Source organism: Balaenoptera acutorostrata, chromosome 3 (assembly GCF_949987535.1).
Source record: "Balaenoptera acutorostrata chromosome 3, mBalAcu1.1, whole genome shotgun sequence".
NCBI lineage: Eukaryota > Metazoa > Chordata > Mammalia > Artiodactyla > Balaenopteridae > Balaenoptera > Balaenoptera acutorostrata.
The window spans coordinates 20,184,859-20,206,003 of NC_080066.1; the positions used below are offsets into that span (position 1 = coordinate 20,184,859).

Sequence of the window (21,145 nt, forward strand, 5' to 3'; positions counted from 1 at the left end):
AGATAAGCACAGAGTGAAGCAGTTAGAATGCCAACGCCACCCTGCCCTTTCTCAGCTCCCAGGACCTTGGCTGGGTGCACCAGCCTGAACTTGGAGCCACTGTTCCCCAGTTAAGAAATCAGATCCTTGGGCTTCCCTGGTGGCGCAGTGGTTGAGAGTCTGCCTGCTAATGCAGGGGACACGGGTTCGAGCCCTGGTCTGGGAAGATCCCACATGCCACGGAGCGGCTGGGCCCGTGAGCCACAGCTACTGAGCCTGCGCGTCTGGAGCCTGTGCCCCGCAACGGGAGGGGCCGCGATAGTGAAAGGCCCGCGCACCGCGATGAAGAGCGGTCCCCGCACCGCGATGAAGAGTGGCCCCCGCTTGCCGTAGCCGGAGAAAGCCCTCGCACGAACCGAAGACCCAACACAGCCAGAAATAAATAAATAAATAAATAAAGTAGCTATTAAAAAAATAAATAAATAAATAAAAAATAAAAAATAAATTTAAAAAAAAAAAAAAAAAAAGAAATCAGATCCTTAAAAAAACATTAAAACATTTTAAAACAAAAGCGTGAGACTGAATGATGGCCTCTCAACCAACATAGACTGGAGTCTCCCAAAGTCTGGAATTCGGGGCTTGGCCAGCCCCACACACACAGGAAATGGCCGGACAGAGATGCTTAATGGTAGAAAGGAGGAAGCTAATCCAGCCAGAAATTATCAGAATGAAGGATTACAAAAAAAGCTAAAGGTACTTCTCTGACTGTATTATCTCTTGAACACTTAGCTAGCACTGTGATCCGGGCAGGAAAATGATTATTAACAACCCTGACATAGGAGATTCTAATGCCTGAAAATTTCATGAACTCCAGCAATAGCAGAATCTTATTTATCTAGGCTTGATTCCACCCTCAGTAATGGAAAACATTGGGATAAACAAAGAACCCTCCAGCACCAATACAGCACCCCATCGGTGAGTTCAGATGACCAAAATTAGTCTTATCTCCTTGCAGTCTATCTTCAGGTGCTGCTGCTGAATCCAATTACATCGTGTAACAAAAGACAGTCACAATCACAAGCTGTTTATCATGCATGCCCCGTGGGCTTGTCTTGGAAGCCAGCACAGATGCAAATGTGTGTGTAATATACACACGAATATGGAAAAAAGCCACTAACGCTGAAGTTTCCCAGACCTCACCCCTTTTTATTTTCTCTGCTAGTCCTCTGAATAGCTCATCTTGAAAACTGTTGCTGCCAAGACAGAAGAATTCACTGCTTGAGAAGGAAAAAAAAATTCCATTATTCCAACTTTCTTTCCTTGAGCCTGAGGAGAAGAGTGATCAAGACTGGTGAGATTTCTTCAGCGAGAAGAAGTTTATTTCTCCAGTTAGTTACCAGGTGGTACGAAGGAAGTGGGAATGCAGGTGAGATGACCTCAAGGCCCTCACAAGTGGTCCCCACACATCCACCCAGCTCTGAGCGTGAACTGCAAGAAATGGCTTTCCCCCTCCCAGTGCCCCGTCTGCTCTATCACATCTCCGCTGAGTGCGTTCTGTGGACCACGGGGGCAGGGGTGGAGACAAGCGGGGAGAGGGAGAAGGAGCAGGCGGTCCCAGTTCACTTCCCTCTCTTCAGAGGGATTCTAAAAGGCTGAAAGAGGTAATTATTGCTTCTGGAGCTCTTCAGCTGTAAGATGCTCTATAAATACCAATAACCACCCCCTCGAGGGAAAACACGTTTCATTACAGCGGAGGTAAATGCTGCAGCAGCCTGCAGAAAAGATGGGCTGCATCTCGGAGGGATCTTCTGGCATCCTGAGTGCACCCAGAGTAATCACCAGGTAGAGTGGGTGACCCACACAGCATCCTGCTTTGACTGGAGAATGGTGCACCCCAGATTGCTGGCATCTCATATGTCTATCCATTTTGATGTGTCCATCCGATGCACACTCATTAAGGCCCCCGCTATCTGCCTGAGGGGCAACTATAGCATTGTGGTTAAGTGCCTGGGCTCTGGAGCTGGGCTGCCCGGCAGGAAGGCCGGCTCTGCCCACACACCAGTCGTCTGACCTCAGGCAAGTCACTGAATCTCTGTGCAGTGAGGACATGGAGGTCCTCACTCATCACACGGGGATGATAACAGAAGCCACTTCACAAGGTCATTGTGAGGATTCATCCGGTTCACCTGTGTCCAGGGGTCAGACCTCTGTCTGATACACAGGGAGAGCGAGAGAAGGGACCACAACGGAACTTACCTACCAAATGTAAGGGTCCGTAGTATTTCATTTATGCCTTGACTATTTTAAATTCGATTATTTTAGCATCAAAATCAAGATGAAAAAGGAAGGAGTTAGCAATTAGAAGTGGACCCAGCACTTAGCCATGTGTGGAAAACACAGAAGTAGAAGATGAGGTCCCTGACTGGCAGCCTCCAGAGCCCCGACAATGAAGGGTATTCAGGTGTTTTAGCTGCCAGGCGGTAGCATATAAAGGGAGTGGGGAAAGGAGCATTATCCAGACACTGTTTAGAACTGCCAGCTCATAGCAATCATAAAGCAGACAGGCTTTTGGTCCATGTTATTACTGTCTGAAGTTCTGCATCGGCAAAGCCCTCCCTCAGCTCCTGTGCCCACCCCTTCCCTTTACCTCGTTACCCCCGTGCATGCCAAAATCTCACCTAAAAGAGAAAGAGCCGCCCACCTGAATCTCCCACCAGGAAGCCCTTAGTCCATCCACCCTGGGCAGTGAGCACTGTCCCTCCACTGCAGGGGACCCAAGGTGCCCTTACCATCAAGCACACCTTGATGTGTGCAAAGGGCACACTTGCAGTCGGACAGGCCCAGGTGTGAATCCCTGTCCTGCCGCTTAGCTGAACGGCTCTGAGCAGTGGTTCCCAAAGTGCAGTCCCTACGGCGGCAGCAGCAGCACCCAGGAACCCGTTAGAGACGCAACTCCTCCCGCTCCATCACAGACCTGCTGAATCAGAAGCTCTGGGGATGGGGCCCAGCAGCCTGGGTTTTAACAAACCATCTGGGGATTCTGATGCCCGCCCAAGCTTGAGAACCACTGGCTTCGAGAAAGTGACAATTTTTTTCTGGGTCACAGTTTCCTCACTCAAGAAAGGGGGTTAAGAGCACTCACCTCATGAGGCTACAATATAAGAATTAAATGAGATAGATGACAGATGTCAAGCACTGGCTACGGTGCCCCAAACACAGTAGGCACTCGATACACTCTACTTATTATTATCATTATCATTATTTTATTATTATTATTATCAAAGTCAGTGGAACAGATTCACAAAACAGCAGCAGCTCAGAAACACCTAGAGTAAATAAGATTGGAATCCATGACAGCCCTGCTTTTCAGGGAAGTGGTTTAAAGGACAGTCCAAGGACAGAAGCTAAGGGGAGTTGGTAGATACATCCTACCTTGCCCAAGGTCGCCCGAGGGCCCCTAGGATCCCGGGGTCACTCATACACACCACCTGTGATCCATGGAGATTCCCACTGACTCCTCAAGCATCTTGGCGGTTGGGAATCCCAGAAACTAAAAGCATTCCCCATTTTATTGTTAAAATAAGGATAATATGAGTTTTGAGGCAACGTCGCTGGAGAGAGAACTAGAGGTATCTGAGTTCAAATACTGGTATTTAAAATGTATAATGGAATACTAGCAAACAGAATCCAACAACATATTAAAAGGATCATACATCATGATCAAGTGGGGTTTATCCCAGGAATGCAAGGATTCTTCAAATGCAATCACTGCAATCAATCAACGTGATACACCATATTAAAAAACTGAAGTAGAAAAACCATATGATCATCTCAATAGATGCAGAGAAAGCTTTCAACAAAATTCAACACCCATTTATGATAAAAACCCTCCAGAAAGTAGGCATAGAGGGAACTTTCCTCAACATAATAAAGGCCATATATGACAAACCCACAGCCAACATCGTCCTCAATGGTGAAAAACTGAAACCATTTCCACTAAGATCAGGAACAAGACAAGGTTGCCCACTCTCACCACTACTATTCAACATAGTTTTGGAAGTTTTAGTCACAGCAATCAGAGAAGAAAAAGAAATAAAAGGAATCCAAACCGGAAAAGAAGAAGTAAAGCTGTCACTGTTTGCAGATGACATGATGCTATACATAGAGAATCCTAAAGATGCTACCAGAAAACTACTAGAGCTAATCAATGAATTTGGCAAAGTAGCAGGATACAAAATGAATGCACAGAAATCTCTTGCATTCCTATACACTAATGATGAAAAATCTGAAAGTGAAATTAAGAAAACACTCCCATTTACCATTGCAACAAAAAGAATAAAATATCTAGGAATAAACCTACCTAAGGAGACAAAAGACCTGTATACAGAAAATTATAAGACACTGATGAAAGAAATTAAAGATGACACAAACAGATGGAGAGATATAACATGTTCTTGGATTGGAAGAATCAACATTGTGAAAATGACTCTACTACCCAAAGCAATCTACAGATTCAATGCAGTCCCTATCAAACTACCAATGGCATTTTTCACAGAACTAGAACAAAAAATTTCACAATTTGTGTGGAAACACAAAAGACCTCGAATAGCCAAAGCAATCTTGAGAAAGAAAAACGGAGCTGGAGGAATCAGGCTCCCTGACTTCAGACTATACTACAAAGCTATGGTAATCAAGACAGTATGGTACTGGCACAAAAACAGAAATATAGATCAATGGAACAAGATAGAAAGCCCAGAGATAAACCCACGCACATATGGTCACCTTATCTTTTTTTTTTTTTAAATACCATAAGCCTATTTTCTTTTTTTTAAAGATTTATTGATTGATTGATTGATTGCTATGTTGGGTCTTTGTTTCTGTGCTAGGGCTTTCTCTAGTTGCAGCAAGCGGGGGCCACTCTTCATCGCGGTGCGCGGGCCTCTCACTATCGTGGCCTCTCTTGTTGCGGAGCACAGGCTCCAGACGCGCAGGCTCAGTAGTTGTGGCTCACGGGCCTAGTTGCTCCGCGGCATGTGGGACCTTCCCAGACCAGGGCTCGAACCCATGTCCCCTGCATTGGCAGGCAGACTCTCAAGCACTGCGCCACCAGGGAAGTCCCGGTCACCTTATCTTTGATAAAGGAGGCAAGAATATACAGTGGAGAAAAGACAGCCTCTTCAATAAGTGGTGCTGGAAAAACTGGACAGCTACATGTAAAAGAATGAAATTAGAACACCATACACAAAAATAAACTCATAATGGATTAAAGGCTTAAATGTAAGGCCAGACACTATAAAACTATTAGAGGAAAACATAGGCAGAACACTGTTTGACACAGCAAGATCCTTTTTGATCCACCTCCTAGAGAAATGGAAATAAAAATAAAAATAAACAAATGGGACCTAATGAAACTTAAAAGCTTTTGCACAGCAAAGGAAACCATAAGCAAGACGAAAAGACAACCCTCAGAATGGGAGAAATTATTTGCAAATGAAGCAACTGACAAAGGATTAATCTCCAAAACATACAAGCAACTCATGCAGCTCAATATCAAAGAAACAAACAACCCAATCCAAAAATGGGGAGAATACCTAAATAGACATTTCTCCAAAGAAGATATACAGATTGCCAACAAACACATGAAAGAATGCTCAACATCATTAATCATTAGAGGAATGCAAATCAAAACTACAATGAGATATCATCTCACACCGTTCAGAATGGCCATCATCAAAAAATCTACAAACAATAAATGCTGGAGAGGGTGTGGAGAAAAGGGAACCCTCTTGCACTGTTGGTGGGAATGTAAATTGATAAAGCCACTATGGAGAACAGTATGGAGGTTCCTTCAAAACCTAAAAATAGAACTACCATACGACCCAGCAATCCCACTACTGGGCATATACCCTGAGAAAACCATAATTCAAAAAGAGTCATGTACCACAATGTTCATTGCAGCTCTATTTACAATTGCCAGGACATGGAAGCAACCTAAGTGTCCATCGACAGATGAATGGATAAAGAAGATGTGGCACATATATACAATGGAATATTACTCGGCCATGAAAAGGAACGAAACTGAGTTATTTGTAGTGAGGTAGATGGACCTAGAGACTGTCATACAGAGTGAAGTAAGTCAGAAAGAGAAAAACAAATACCCTATGCTAACACATATATATGGAATTTAAAAAAAAGAAAAAAAATGGTCAGAAGAACCTAAGGGCGAGACAGGAATAAAGATGCAGACCTACTAGAGAATGGACTTGAGGATACGGGGAGGGGGAAGGGTAAGCTGGGACAAAGTGAGAGAGTGGCATGGACATATATACACTACCAAACGTAAAATAGATACCTAATGGGAAACAGCCGCATAGCACAGGGAGATCAGCTCGGTCCTTTGTGACCACCTGGAGGGGTGGGATAGGGAGGGTGGGAGGGAGGGAGGGAGATGCAAGAGGGAAGAGATATGGGGACATATGTATATGTATAGCTGATTTGCTTTGTTGTAGGGCAGAAGCTAGCACACCATTGTGGAGCGATTATACTCCAATAAAGATGTTAAAAAAAAATAAAATAAATATCGTTTCAAAAAAACAAAAAACAAAAAAACCTCCCCTGTAGATCTTAAACAATTCCTGGTAGATGTGTGGGGCAGGACCAGCAGATTTTGTTTAAAAGATTATACCATCTTCTATAAAAGAGTATACCTTGTATAAAAAGTATAAAAGAGAACCTGTAAATATGACATATTAAGAACTGAGGTGTCTCCCTTTGTGTTTTGATTTTTTGTGTTGACATGCTTTGATTCCTTTCTGTTTTTCTTTTGTGTAAATTCTAGAGGTATTTTTGTTTTGTGGTTACCTTGGGACTTACATAAGATATCTTATAACCGTCTAACTTAAGTTGTTAACAACTTAAGTTCAATCACATACAAAAACTCTACATTTTAACTTCTCTCCCACTTTAAGTTACTGTTGTCACAATTTACATTCGTTCCTAATATGTATCTTTAAACGTATTTTAGTTATAGCTATTTAAAATAATTTTCTCTTTTAACTTTTATATTTGAATTAAAATAGATTTACCTACACCAAAAAATAATAATAATAAAATAAAATAAAACGTATAATGGAAGTCCTTAGAACATGTTCTGAATTGCTGAAGGGTATTTTTAGTAAGGAACGGTGAGAAGAATCATGTCCAAACTGACAGTGTCTGGAATCCAAGAGCTAAGGAGAGAACATGCTGGAAGAATTTCATCTTGGATTAAACACCACCATTACCTGAAACAACTCTGGCAGAGGTCACAAGGGCCTCCTAACAGCCAAATACAGTGGACATTGGTCAACCACTGTCCCCTCTGGAATCTAACAGTTGATGGCTTCCATCCCCCTCAATCTCCTCCCTTTGACCTCCAACACACCACCTGTCCTAGTTCTCCTATCCTCACCCTTACCTCCCTCCTCCTCCTCCTCTGGGGCTCCTTCTTCCACCCACACGGCTGCCATACCTCCCACTTCTCTTCCAGCCCACCCACTGAAATCCCATTCTTCCTGCTCTGGAGTTTGTGTTGTGCACATGAAGATAATGGAATGACAAATCCCTAGGTCAGGCACCGTCTCTTCATCTTGGTCTATCGTCTACTCTGTCCCCTAACGTGGATACAGAGGTGAACAAAGAAGAGGCTGGTCTGTCTTTGGTCTCCTCTTCTTGTGCCTTTTTTTTCTCTCTGGCAATCTCATCCCCCTGAGCATTTGGATGACCTACCTCATGGCTACGTCCAGCCCCAGATTAATCCTGAGCCCTGGAACTTCATACCCCACCACTACTTCCCTCCACCCGGATGCTCCACCAGCATCTTGAGATCAGGATATCTGTAAGTGAACCCATTACCCTTCTCATAACATCCATCATGACTCACCCCAAATTCAAGTTCAGAGCTGGGTACACAAATTCAGGTGGAAAAACTTATGACACTGAATAGCAATTTACTCTCCTAGTTTCATCTGTCACCTTCGAAACGAACCAAGATGATATTAAACCTCACAATAGATGTGACCAAAATAAAAAATCCTGACACGATAAGAGAAACATCTATAAAGAAATATAACCATCCTCTTTGAATAGGACTCTAAATTCACACTAATTATACTGTATCTTTATTTCATTTTCTAGTTCCATTAGACAGTTGTGAAGTAATTATCCCCACCTTGCAGAGCATTCACAGATCCATGGAGTTTCTTCTCCTAGTTTGGAAAAGTCCAAAGTAGATGTACTATCTGTCATCTCTCAATACCCTTCCCATTTGCCAGTCCTCCTAGTTAATAGGGCCATGCGGTCACCCAAGCTAGAAATATAGGACTCCCTCTAGACTCTCCTCTCTTCCTCGTGCCCCACCACGAAGTGCGGACTCGTGAATGCCCCTATTCCTACTTCCTAGACTGTGCTCAAATAAGCACTGCTCTCCTTGCTCCTCCCCCCACCCCCCACTTCTGCCAGCACTTCCACAGCTCAGGGAGCAGTCACCTTCTGCTTGGAACTTGTCAGTAAGTGCTTCCTGTCTCGTGTCCACTATGCTCCCTATTTCATAAAAGTGAGGAGGAGAATCCATTCTAAAACATGCTCCCCCCTGAAATCTGCAGCTAATATTAAGTATGATTCAACATGGTAGGAAAGGAAGGAAAAAAAGGAGGCAATTTTCATGCCCATAAACACAACTATACCATAGTTCCCAAACCCAGAGCTAGGAGGGGTTAAAACTTTATGGAAGACCCAAAAGAACTGAAAGCAGAGAACTGAACAGATATTTGATATATATTCATAGCAACATGATTCACATTAGCCAAAAGATGCAAGCAACCCAAGTACCCATGGATGGATGAACGGATAAACAAAATGTGGTCTGTCCACCTAGAGAGTATCATACTGAGTGAAGTAAGTCAGACAGAAAGACAAATACCATATGATATCACTTATGTGTAGAATCTAAAATATGACACAAATGAACTTATCTACGAAACAGAAACAGACTCACAGACATAGAAAACAGACTTGTGGTTGTGAGAGGGGAGGGGTGTGGGGGAAGGGATGGACTGGGAGTTTGAGGTTAGCAGATGCAAACTATTATATAGAGAATGGATAAACAACAAGGTCCTGATGTATAGCACAGGGAACTATATTCAATATCCTGTGATAAACCATTATGGAAAAAAATATGAAAAAATGTATATATCTATGTATAACTGAATCACTTTGCTGTACAGCAGAAATTAACACAATATTGTAAATCAACTACACTTCAATAAAATAATTTTTAAAATGTGGTCTATCCAGATGGTGAAATATTATTCAGCCTTGAAAAGGAATGAAATTCTGTCACATGCTACAACATGGGTGAACCCTGAGGACATTATAAGTGAAATAAACCAGACACAACAAGACAAATATTATATGATTCCACCTATGTGAGATACCTACAGTAGTCAAATTCACAGAGACAGAAAGCAGAATAGTGGTTGCCAGGGGCTGGAGGGTTGGAGGGAAATGGGAAGTTGTTGAATGGGGTGTACAGTTTGTTTCAGAACATAAAAAGAGCTCTGGAGATGGATGGTGGTGATGGTTGTACAACAATGTGAACGTACTTAATGCCAATGAACTGTATACTTAAAAGTTGTTAAAATGGTAAAGTTTATGTTATATATATATTAAAAGTTTATATATATATAAAACTTTATACATATATAAAGTTTATTTTATAAATATATATAACTACAAAAAAAGATAAAAAAAAAAAAACAACCATCACGGACGAGGTACCAGTTAGGGTCACTGTCAAAGAGCAGCTGCTTCCCCTGTCTTCCAGCAATTCCCCAAAGAAATCACTGTACCCAAAGGTACTGTTAGCAAAACTGCCAGCTTCCCATCCAACCCAGAAATGGAAGGAAGGTCCAAAGAGACTTAAGAAAAGCATCTAATAAAAAAAAAAAAATTCCTTTTATTATATAGCAAAATACTTAAAACCCTATCAGCATATTTCTCATTTAAGTGAAACATTAAGTTCCATTAGCATATAGGGTATGTTTTGTTATAAACGAATGTTGGTTTAAAAAATAGGTTCCAGAATTGCCTTTTCAGTATATATAATTCTGAGAAAGTGATTATAAAAAGACTGTTCCACCAGATTCCCCCACAAAAATTGCAGGGACTTCTAAGCAGCCTTCCATGGAGAATCAAGTCTCAATCTGTCTCCAAAGAGACAGAATTATCTACACAAACCTCAGGTCCTTTCCCCCATGACTTGACACCTTTCCATGGCCCCTTGGGGCCAGCATGGTAATGTCCAGCTCTGGAGTATGAGAGGCAGCAAGCTGAGCTGTTAGAGAATTACTTCTGGGCTATCTGGTCACCCAGAGTTGACTCCTGACTTGAATCCCAGTTCCACCCTCTGCTGTCTGAAAGACTTCCTGTAAATCTCAGCCTCTCTAGCCTCAGTTTATTTATCCGTAAACTGGAGACGATACTAGTTCCTTCCTCTTAGAGTTGCCATGAGGATTAAATGAATTAATAGCTATACAATGCTCAGTGTTGTACACGTAATAAGCATCATGTAAGCGTTGGCTATTGTTATCGTTTTGATATACGAGAATCTTCATGATGTGACCACAGCCTCTTTTTCCAAGTGCAATTTCTGCCCTTGATTCCCGCACGGATCACCCTGCTACCTGATCCTCACCAACACATCACACCGTTTACGCCTCCAGCTTCACATGTGCTGTTCCTTCTGCCTGCACGCCCTTCTCCCTCTGCCCCTCGCTGACCTGGCAAACGCCTGAAGGGGTGTCAGTTCACCATGGGTGGCTTTCCTGGCTCCTGGACAGACTTACGCCCACTTTCCTTTGGGTTTCTGATGGCCCTTGCCCACCGTCAAAGCAATCCCCACCTTGGACATGTGTCTGCTCACCTGGCTCCCCAGGTGAGGGGCAGAGGCTGTGCTACTGATCCCTACACACGCGGCCTCAAGCAGAGGGCCTGGCACACAGAAGACATCCAATCAAATATGAGTGAATGAAGGAATGAATGCTGAGCATAAAAAGAACGACACTAATACTGGGAATGAAAGAAGAGGAAAGAATGGGACAGGCTGGACCCAGGACACATTTCACGTGGTCACCTGATAAGCAAAGCCAGCCCCACACTGAAAACTGGGTTCACCATCTTGAATGAGATGCTTTTCCAGCTAGAAGTCAACATCGGGACGAGTGAGCTCAGGCCCCAAAGTCAACACGAAAGAGAATCAAAAGAAAGTTGCCCCATTTGTACCCAGGCACAGGGAGGCAGACCAGGGCCGGTGCCCACTCTCCAAGAGGAGCAAGCCGGCTCCCACTGCCTGCAGGGAGCGTGCGCACAGGCAGGGAAGCAGGCTCAGTGAGCAGCCGCTGGACCTCCGGCTTCTGATCTACACGGGCCAACGGGGAAGGAGAACTAAAAATAAACAGGCAGGAAACAGACACAGGGTGAAAGAAGAAAGGGAGCAAGAGAGGAAAATGAGAGGGCACTAATGCTACTCTGACTGCAAGAGGGAGGGTCAACCCCAGCCCTTCCACACACACACACACACACACACACCACACACATACACACACACACCACACACACACACACACAGTGCATACACACACCACACACATACACACACACGCACACACTCATACATACATCACACACATACATGTATATACACACACGTGCATACACACACCACACACACATACACACACATACACACATAAACACACATGCACACACTCATACATACATCACACATACATGTATATACACACACGTGCATACACACACCACACACACATACACACACCACACCACACACACACACCACACACACACTCGTACATACATCACACACACCACACACATACACACACGTGCATACACACACCACACACATACATACACATGCATACACACATTCGTACATACATCACACACCACACACATACACACGTGCATACACATACTCGTACATACATCACACACCACACGCATACACATACATACACACACATACACACACGTGCATACACACACCACACACATACACATACACACACGTGCACACACACACTTGTACATACATCACACACCACACACACACACTCGCACATACAGCACACACACCACACACATACACATACATACACACACATACACACATCCCCCACATACATATACATACACACACATACACACATATGGGGGCCCTGTTTAGTACAGAGGCAGCAGTACACTGGGCCATGACGCTCACTACAAACCAAGACTGGGTTTCTTGGGATTCAAAAGGCATATATAGTATTCTAGGGAAGATTTATATGAGGAATATGCCCAGATATGTCATTTAATGAGAAATGGAAGAAACAACATACAATATGAAAGTAATTGTGTTAACTACTTATGCACAGAAAAAGCCTGGAAAATACCTTAAAAATTTAACAGTGGTTATTTTTGAGTGGCAGGATTAGAGCTGATTTTTACATTCTTCTTCAAGTCTTTATATATTATACAAAGTACGGGGAGCACTTTCCTTAATTTACAAAAGTAAGCTTAGACATACTATATAGAAAGCCAAGGTTTTCAAAGCATCAGAGAAAATCATTATGAAATCTGGGAGGCAAACGTAGCCATTGAGGCTAGTTGTGTTTCTGTAATAATGGGCATTTTGACACAATCTGAAAAACCTAATGATCTGGTTGCTCACTAATATGTGAACATTTGGAACCACTGAGACATATCTTTGAATACAAAGAAAAATCTAAAGCAATCAAGCAGGAATTCACCATCCTTTTTCTGATTTTCATCCATTTACTTAAATATCAGAATATGCCCGTAAGAAAATGTTCAATACTTAAGAAGAACCTAGTAAACGAAAAAAGTGAGGACAGAGAAAAAAACCTGCCAGGAATAACAAAGTTCAGCGAGAACTGATTATGTATCAAGGCTTAAAAGAATAATTTAACACGTGCATTTTCCAAATCCCTTGAAAGGGTCATTTCAACGAAATTGTTCCCCAAGTAAAATATAACATTAGTTTCTCCAGAAGCTGCAAATTTGGAAACCAGATTCTTAAAAACGTACTACATAATATTATACTATATTTTCAAAAGCATATTATTATATTAGCTTTTCCTGGGAAAAAAAAGTTCTCAGGGTTCCCACATAGTAAGTTGTTGTTTACGCAGTTATTTAAGAATTAGTAATTCCTGTGAAAGGCGTGTCTTTTATTTTCCAAATCTATAGCAGAGGATGGCAAATCAAATAAGGGAATATTATACAAACGTCACCTCCCTTGGCTGTGTCTAAGCGAAGGCAGGGAATTACTGCAGGCTGTCCGTCTGCACACCCCAGAGGGAAAGCCTGCCTCAGCGGCAAGAGTTAATTCCATGAGTTAGTTACTTGGACAGTCCGAAATGCAGACATTTACAGGTCTACATATGCAAAGGACGGGGGGTGGGTGGGGAACCTCGATCTTCTAACCTAGAACACTGAACTTAATTCAGGAGTATAAAAATGCTGAGTGTTTTTCTCTCTCCCTAAATAGAAACAAGGCCACCTTCCCACTTCAGAGAAGCCCCCTAAAGCTCAGGGGGACCATGACATCCAGGGTCCCAGGAACAGAACCAGCTCTTTGCCCTACACTACACCACTACCCTCCTCTTCTCTCCCCGTTTCCTCTGTGTCAGGGGAGCTACAGGTCTCCCCCTGTGGAGATGCTGACTTCATTTCCATTAGCCTTAATGATCCACCTTTCGGGGGCAGGATGCTGTGTGGGCTGCTGAGGGCAGATGAGACTTGGGAAGAGACTGCTAAATAATGCATAAAAAGAGGCGCTACCAGCCCTCCAATACCTAATTATTTGCTTGCCCGAATCCAATAAGAAAAACAACCCCATGAAAGGAAAGGATGACAAAGACAGAGGCTCACTCTTCTCAAACCTTCAGGAAACTCTGGTTCCGAAGGGGGAGGGTGTGGTCTGGGATTTGGGTGCAGACCAGACTTGGAGCTGCCCTACGTCTAAACTGTCACACATGATCCTGCCAGGTGGACTCGCGGCTGGAGGGAAAGGGGGGTCCGGGTGGGAGGGGTGCCCACCAGGGGGGACAACTCATCCCTGCAAAATGCAGGACGATGCTCCCTCCTTGCCTTTGGGCTGCCAGACAGACTTCGTCTGTTCTCAAGTCCTACACACGCCCTGGGAAAACCTCTCCTCCTCGACTGGGGACTCCCCCAGCCCAGTCATCCTACACTCAGCTCTCCTCCACATCTGGAAACCAGCCTCATCCCAACAGCTGTCTACAAAGTCTGGTTCCATCTTTGCCACGGTAGCCCACAGCCTGGCTTTTATTCTCCCCAATCATATGTCGCCACTTTAAAATCACTTGAAAAAAACTTATTTGAATAAAATCGGCAGACCATCCGAATGACACGGATATACTGTCACCATGTCAGCATCCTGGTTGTGATGCTGGGCTACAGTGTTGCATGATGTTGCCATTGGGGGAAACTGGATAAAGGATACACGAGCTCTCTCTAGATATTATTCCTATAATATATTACATATATATTATTCCTGTATTCATGTAAATCGACAATTACCTCAATTAAAATGTCCATTAAAGAAAACCCAAAGAACATATTTTATAAGCTTCATGTGAATAGAGACCAATCAAGAGGTCATCCTACATGACGATCACGATGGTCATACAAACTGAGCCTGGCTGCTGTCCAGGCTTCTGTCATTCAGCAAATACATATGTCATCTCTCAGTGTGCTGGTTACCACGCCAGGTATTATGACATCTGCCTCAGCTGATGTTCTCAGAAAATGAATAGTGATGAGAGAAAAATCACTGAGGAAGGCCTTGTGTGACTGACAATTTCAATTTTTTAATGGGGGTGAAAATATTTAGACACCCATGAAATAACCACACTATTTACGACCGGACATTGCTCCAGTAACAATTCATCAGCTCCCACAGTTCCAGCTGTCCAGAAAACATGAGGGTGGATTCCCCACCACCAACTCTGACTACTTACTACACGCTTAACCATAGCAGCGTCCTTCATCCTTCTGTTCTTCACCTATTTAGGAGCAAGTTTCTCAAGGGGCTGCGAGAGAGAACCTGGTACTTGGTTTGCTTCAAAATGAGTTCTCAAAGTCCTGTGTACCCAAAAATAAACTCAAAATGGATTAAAGACCTAAATGTAAGGCCAGACACTATCAAACTCTTAGAGGAAAACGTAGGCAGAACACTCTATGACATAAATCACAGCAAGATCCTTTTTGACCTACCTCCTAGAGTAATGGAAATAAAAACAAAAATAAACAAATGGGACCTAATGAAACTTAAAAGCTTTTGCACAGCAAAGGAAACCGTAAACAAGACAAAAAGACAACCCTCAGAATGGGAGAAATTATTTGCAAACGAAGCAACTGACAAAGGATTAATCTCCAAAACATACAAGCAGCACATGCAGCTCAATATCAAAAAAACAAACAACCCAATCCAAAAATGGGCTGAAGACCTAAATAGACATTTCTCCAAAGAAGATATACAGATTGCCAACAAACACATGAAAGGATGCTCAACATTACTAATCATTACAGAAATGCAAATGAAAAACACAATGAGGTTGTGGCCATCATCAAAAAATCTACAGTCAGAATGGCCATCATCAAAAAATCTACAGACAATAAATGCTAGAGAGGGTGTAGAGAAAAGGGAACCCTCTTGCACTGTTGGTGGGAATATAAATTGATACAGCCACTATGGAGAACAATATGGAGGTTCCTTCAAAAACTAAAAATAGAACTACCATATGACCCAGCAATCCCACTACTGGGCATATACCCTGAGAAAACCATAATTCAAAAAGAGTCTTGTACCACAATGTTCATTGCAGCTCTATTTACAACTGCCAGGACATGGAAGCAACCTAAGTGTCCATCAACAGATGAATGGATAAAGAAGATGCACATATATACAATGGAATACTACTCAGCCATAAAAAGAAACAAAATTGAGTTATTTGTAGTGAGGTGGGTGGACCTAGAGTCTGTCATACAGAGTGAAGTAAGTCAGAAAGAGAAAAACAAATACTGTATGCTAATGCATATATATGGAATCTAAAAAAAAAAAAAATGGTTCTGATGAACCTAGTGGTAGGACAGGAATAAAGACGAAGATGTAGAGAACAGACCTGAGGACACAGCGGGAGGGGAATGGTAAGCTGAGACGAAGTGAGAGAGTAGCACTGACATATATACACTACCAAATGTAAAATAGATAGCTAGTGGGAAGCAGCTGCATAGCACAGGGAGATCAGCTCTGTGCTCTGTGACCACCTAGAGGGATGGGATAGGGAGGGTGGGAGGGAGGCGCAAGAGGGAGGGGATATGGGGATATATGTATATGTATAGCTGATTCATTTTGTTATACAGCAGAAACTAACACAACATTGTGAAGCAATGATACTCCAATAAAGATGTAAAAACAAAACCAAACAACAACTATTAGGTATAAAATAAGCTACAATGATATATTGTACAACATGGAGACTATAGTCAGTATTTTATAGTAACTATAAACGGAGTATAACCTTTTAAAATTATGAATCACTATACTGTACACCTGTAATTCATATGATATTACACATCAACTATACTTCAATTTAAAAATAAAAATAATTTCACCTTTAAAAAAAAAAAACCCTGTGTACCTTTTAACCAGAAAGTTCCGGAGATCTTCAACAAACAGGCCATGACAGGCCATGACAACCCTCGTTTAACATGCTGCTTTGTTTGGCAACTCTTATTTGTCCAGACTACATGTAGCTCTCAACTAGTTTAAACAGCACTTCGGCGCTACCATGGTGACCTTCCCGTAACTCACAAGGACCAAAGGCACAGTCCCAGGAACAGACTCTTCCCAAGGGACGGAGGTTTCAAGGACCGACAATCTTCCTTGGCATATTTATTGCTGCTTGTAATTTATCAAAGTATTTTTTTAAATTATTTATTTATTTATGGCTGTGTTGGGTCTTCGTTTCTGTGCGAGGGCTTTCTCTAGTTGCGGCAAGCGGGGGCTACTCTTCATCGCTCTGCGCAGGCCTCTCACTATTGCGGCCTCTCTTGTTGCGGAGCACAGGCTCCAGACGCGCAGGCTCAGTAGTTGTGGCTCACGGGCCCAGTTGCTCCACGGCATGTGGGATCTTCCCAGACCAGGGCTCGAACCCGTGTCCCCTGCATTAGCAGGCAGATTCTCAACCACTGCGTCACCAGGGAAGCCCTATCAAAGTATTTTTAATCCAGGATCTCATTTGCTTCTTATGATACATATCAATACTTTTACTTGATGAAACAAACTAACTCTCTCAAATATTTATCAATTCTTGGTTACTCAGGAATTGATGATTCAACATAATTTTAGCCTTTTTCTGGCCTTCTCCTAGCTTTTGGGACATTTTACCCCATTTCTACCAGGGAGCAGGCAATAGTTGAGGAGAGAGAGAATGGGTCTTGAGTCTGGGAGGTGAAGTTACAGCTCAGCTCCATAATTCACGGGTGACCTTGCATTTAGTTTCCCTGAACCTTGGTCTCTTCATCTGTAACATGGGGGTAACATCCACACTGCAGGGCTGAAGGGAGATTCAATGTGACAACCTGAATAGTCTAGATACTGGTTGCTCAAAATGTTACCCCTTGTGTCAAAAGTTGTTTTTTGAAGTAAGATTCATTCAACAGAAATAAGAAACTAACAACCAATGTGAAATTTTAGGGTTATCAGAGAATTTTAATTATTTGCATGAATTGCTGGGTAATTGAGAATCGTCCAGAATAAGTGGCTGCCTCAGAAATGCCCAGATGAGCAAGAAGATTTCTTTTTTCTTTTCATTTATCTGAGTTGGTAAAGAAATGCCGCCCTGTTATCTTATCCTTCAATCAGAGATCCCCCATTAAAGTTCTGCATATAACTAAAATCCACAGAATTCTAAGTACTTTACGGGCGTGTTCTCGTCGGATTTCCACATTATGGCTGTATACACAAATGCAGGGTTTAGGAATGATTATTATTCCCTGCCGATGCCCAGAATGACTGGGAAACAAGTGTGTGCTTAGCTTCTGGCTGAAGAGAATTGCATTATGAACTATCTCTAAGTGGACAAATTTCAAAGAATATGAAATATGATGGACTTCCCTGGTGGTGCAGTGGTTAAGAATCCACCTGCCAATGCAGGGGACACGGGTTCGATCCCTGGTCTGGGAAGATCTCACATGCCACGGAGCAACTAAGCCCATGCGCCACAACTGCTAAGCCTGCGCTCTAGAGCCCGCGAGCCACAACTACTGAGCCCACGTGCTGCAACTACTGAAGCCCGCACGCCTAGAGCCCGTGCTCCGCAACAAAAGAAGCCACCACAATGAGAAACCCGCGCACCACAACTAGAGAAAGTCCACGCGCAGCAAGGAAGACCCAACGCAGCCAAAAATAAATAAAATTAAAAAAAAAAAAAAGATGACAAAATGCACTTGGAGTGAATATACTGACCACTCCTTTCTGCCTTGTCTGACATTAGCCATTAACGCTAAACTTCTCAAATTATAGTATGGGTGCCAGGGGCGTGGGTGAAGCCACATGATTACAATGACACATCTTCCTGATGCACCAGTGTCCTCAAGGAGAGTCCGTGAACCATCCAGAGATGCCTGAGTTCTTGTGTTTACTACTCTCTGCACTGGAGAGTCCTTGGGGGAAAGGGTGAAGAGCACTTCTGAGGGTGCAGGAAAATGCCAATTTATAGAACACCCATCTGCCAAGGCCTGTGCCAGGTGTCTGCACACCATCATCTTGGTTAATTTCTTACTTAGTCATTCAACAATCATGGGAAGAAGAGGGAAGAACAGCCACAGACTTTTATTACTGTTTTGAGATACATTTTAACCAGGTTTTCAGAACCCAGCTCAGCATTTATATCACATCTTTGAGTCTCAGGCCCTAGGTGAGAAAAAAGCACCAGGAACTTGGTAGTGAAAACATACCAGCGGCAACCGCAGACGTGAGAAAATTGGTTGACGTAGATACGGATGTGCTGGAGGGGTATGAATTCTTGTTGTTTACTTAAAAAGGTCAACTTTTGAATATAAACAAATGATCAAATTTACTGACAAACACTCATGAGCACCAATACATGATACATTTATAAATATATATACATACTTTTTTAACTCTTAGAGTTTAATTTCATTCCCTAACCCAGTTAGTCAGGAAATAAGTTTGCTCCCAACACGAATTCCAGCCACTGTTTGCTCGACGGAATGTTGCCAGAGATGCACCTTCTCTAGCATAATCCTCCTTTCTTCTTCCCAGTCTACTCAGAATGGTCCTGTCCAGGCTGCTGTTAAGTGCTGCCCTCTGAATTCTTCTCATCAACATGAGAAGATCCCCTTACCTTAACTGGTTAAAAATAAAAGCTCCCTGAATCCAATCAGCCCACTGAGCCTGTTTCGTCTGTCCTTGGATTCCTCTCCTTTCTAATAACACATAGGACAAAGAAATCTCAGTGAGTGAGTGCCAATGAAATATACAAACGTCAACTCTATTTTTGTTGTCCTTGTTACTATATGTCACTTTACACCCATCGCGCCGGGCTGCCTTGAGATGCTCACAAATATGGTCAAATGCTTATCAGCAGTTTAAAAAAAACTCTTAACAGGCCAGAAATACAAACTGAACATTCAGGAAAACATGCCCATAAAAGAATCATGTATTTTTCATGAAATTAACAGAACTGGGGTTTTGGCAAAACCCTAAAACCACTGTGAATACACACACGTCTTCTTTCGTTGACTCACAAAGGAGCTAAGGCCCTTGCTGTGTGCAGAAGACGCAAGAAGTGTTGGATGGGAATATTCAGGGTAAGTGGATAGCAGAGCATAGCGTCTACTGTGCACTTAGGAGACAGAGATGCTCCCAGGAGAACAGTCTTCAGTTTCTGTGACAAGCAACAAACTTCTGGCTCCAAAGATGTTTTAGCAAAACAACACAGTCTCCACCCAGGGCCACCCATCTGCTATTAGGACCATGTATCGACTACAATCATAGGGGAAGAACGCCTAAAACTAATTGTGAAAGATTTCCACTGCTTTGGGTTACGTTTACTTTAAAGACGTCTCTCGCTAAACTGCTGCCCCAAAGAGCAAAAGGCATTAGAAAATCAGCCCACCTTTGCTGAATTTCCCCATTGCCCTATCTCACCTTTGCATCCTTGTCTTTATTTCCTCTTTGAAAACTGAATTCAGTAGTCACAGATGTAGAAAACAAACCTATGGGTAACCAAGGGGGAAAAGAGAGGGGGAGGGATAAATTGGGAAATGGGGATTGACATATCCACACTAGTATATATAGAATAAATACCTAATAAGAATCTACTGTATAGTACAGGGAACTCTACTCAATACTCTGTAATGACCTATATGGGAAAAGATCTAAAAAAGAGTGGATGTATGTATTATATGTGTAACTGATTCACTTTGCTATACACCTGAAACTAACACAACATTGTAAATCAACTATACTCCAATAAAAATTAAAACAAACAAACAAAACCTTGTTAAATGGGTGAAACCTCTTCTCCAGGCCAAGGGATTGAAAACCAGAGGAGAAGCCAAATCATACAGATAACATTATCCCCACTACAGCCCCACTGCTGTGAAAACAAACCAGAACGGTCAAATCAACTTTTTATTTATTTCACTAACTTCGGGTCTCCTGCCAACACGGCAGTAGACTGGGGTACAGTGACTGCTCTAATGTGTTTATGTCTCTGTTTGAAACTTAAGTGATACTGATCTTACGGTAAAATGAAATCCTGACTGCGATAGCAAAAGATTAGAAGTGAGAATTGACCCCACTGTATCACCCCATCTGTAAGAATATTGTTCACAAAGGCACCACAAAGACGTAGGGATGTAGATCAGCAATGACCCTCCCTTCTGACCTCCGCACGGACCCCTTTTACCTCCTTCCCTGGACCCCAGCAGTAGCAGGCTTCTCTCCCTCGCTCATCACCTGCTTGTTGTCTGCCTGCTCCTTCAA

General features: G+C 42.7%; 1 protein-coding gene across 4 annotated transcripts in view; it reads right to left on the reverse strand.

Annotated features, from left to right (window-relative positions):
- CAMK1D (calcium/calmodulin dependent protein kinase ID) overlaps positions 1-21,145 on the reverse strand; it is a 416,310-nt gene that overhangs the window by 312,969 nt on the left and 82,196 nt on the right. The window contains exons 1-2 of one of the 4 annotated variants that reach the window (XM_057543257.1): positions 21,069-21,130; positions 20,306-20,373 (exon numbers count right to left, since the gene is read on the reverse strand). The exons of 2 other annotated variants lie outside the window; for them this stretch is intronic. In XM_057543257.1, coding sequence (XP_057399240.1) covers positions 20,306-20,313 — 8 coding nt within the window. In that variant the 5' untranslated portion in view covers positions 20,314-20,373; positions 21,069-21,130. Of the gene's footprint in view, positions 1-20,305; positions 20,374-21,068; position 21,145 lie in introns of those variants that run through there. One more of the 4 variants, XM_007167403.2, reaches the window with a different exon arrangement.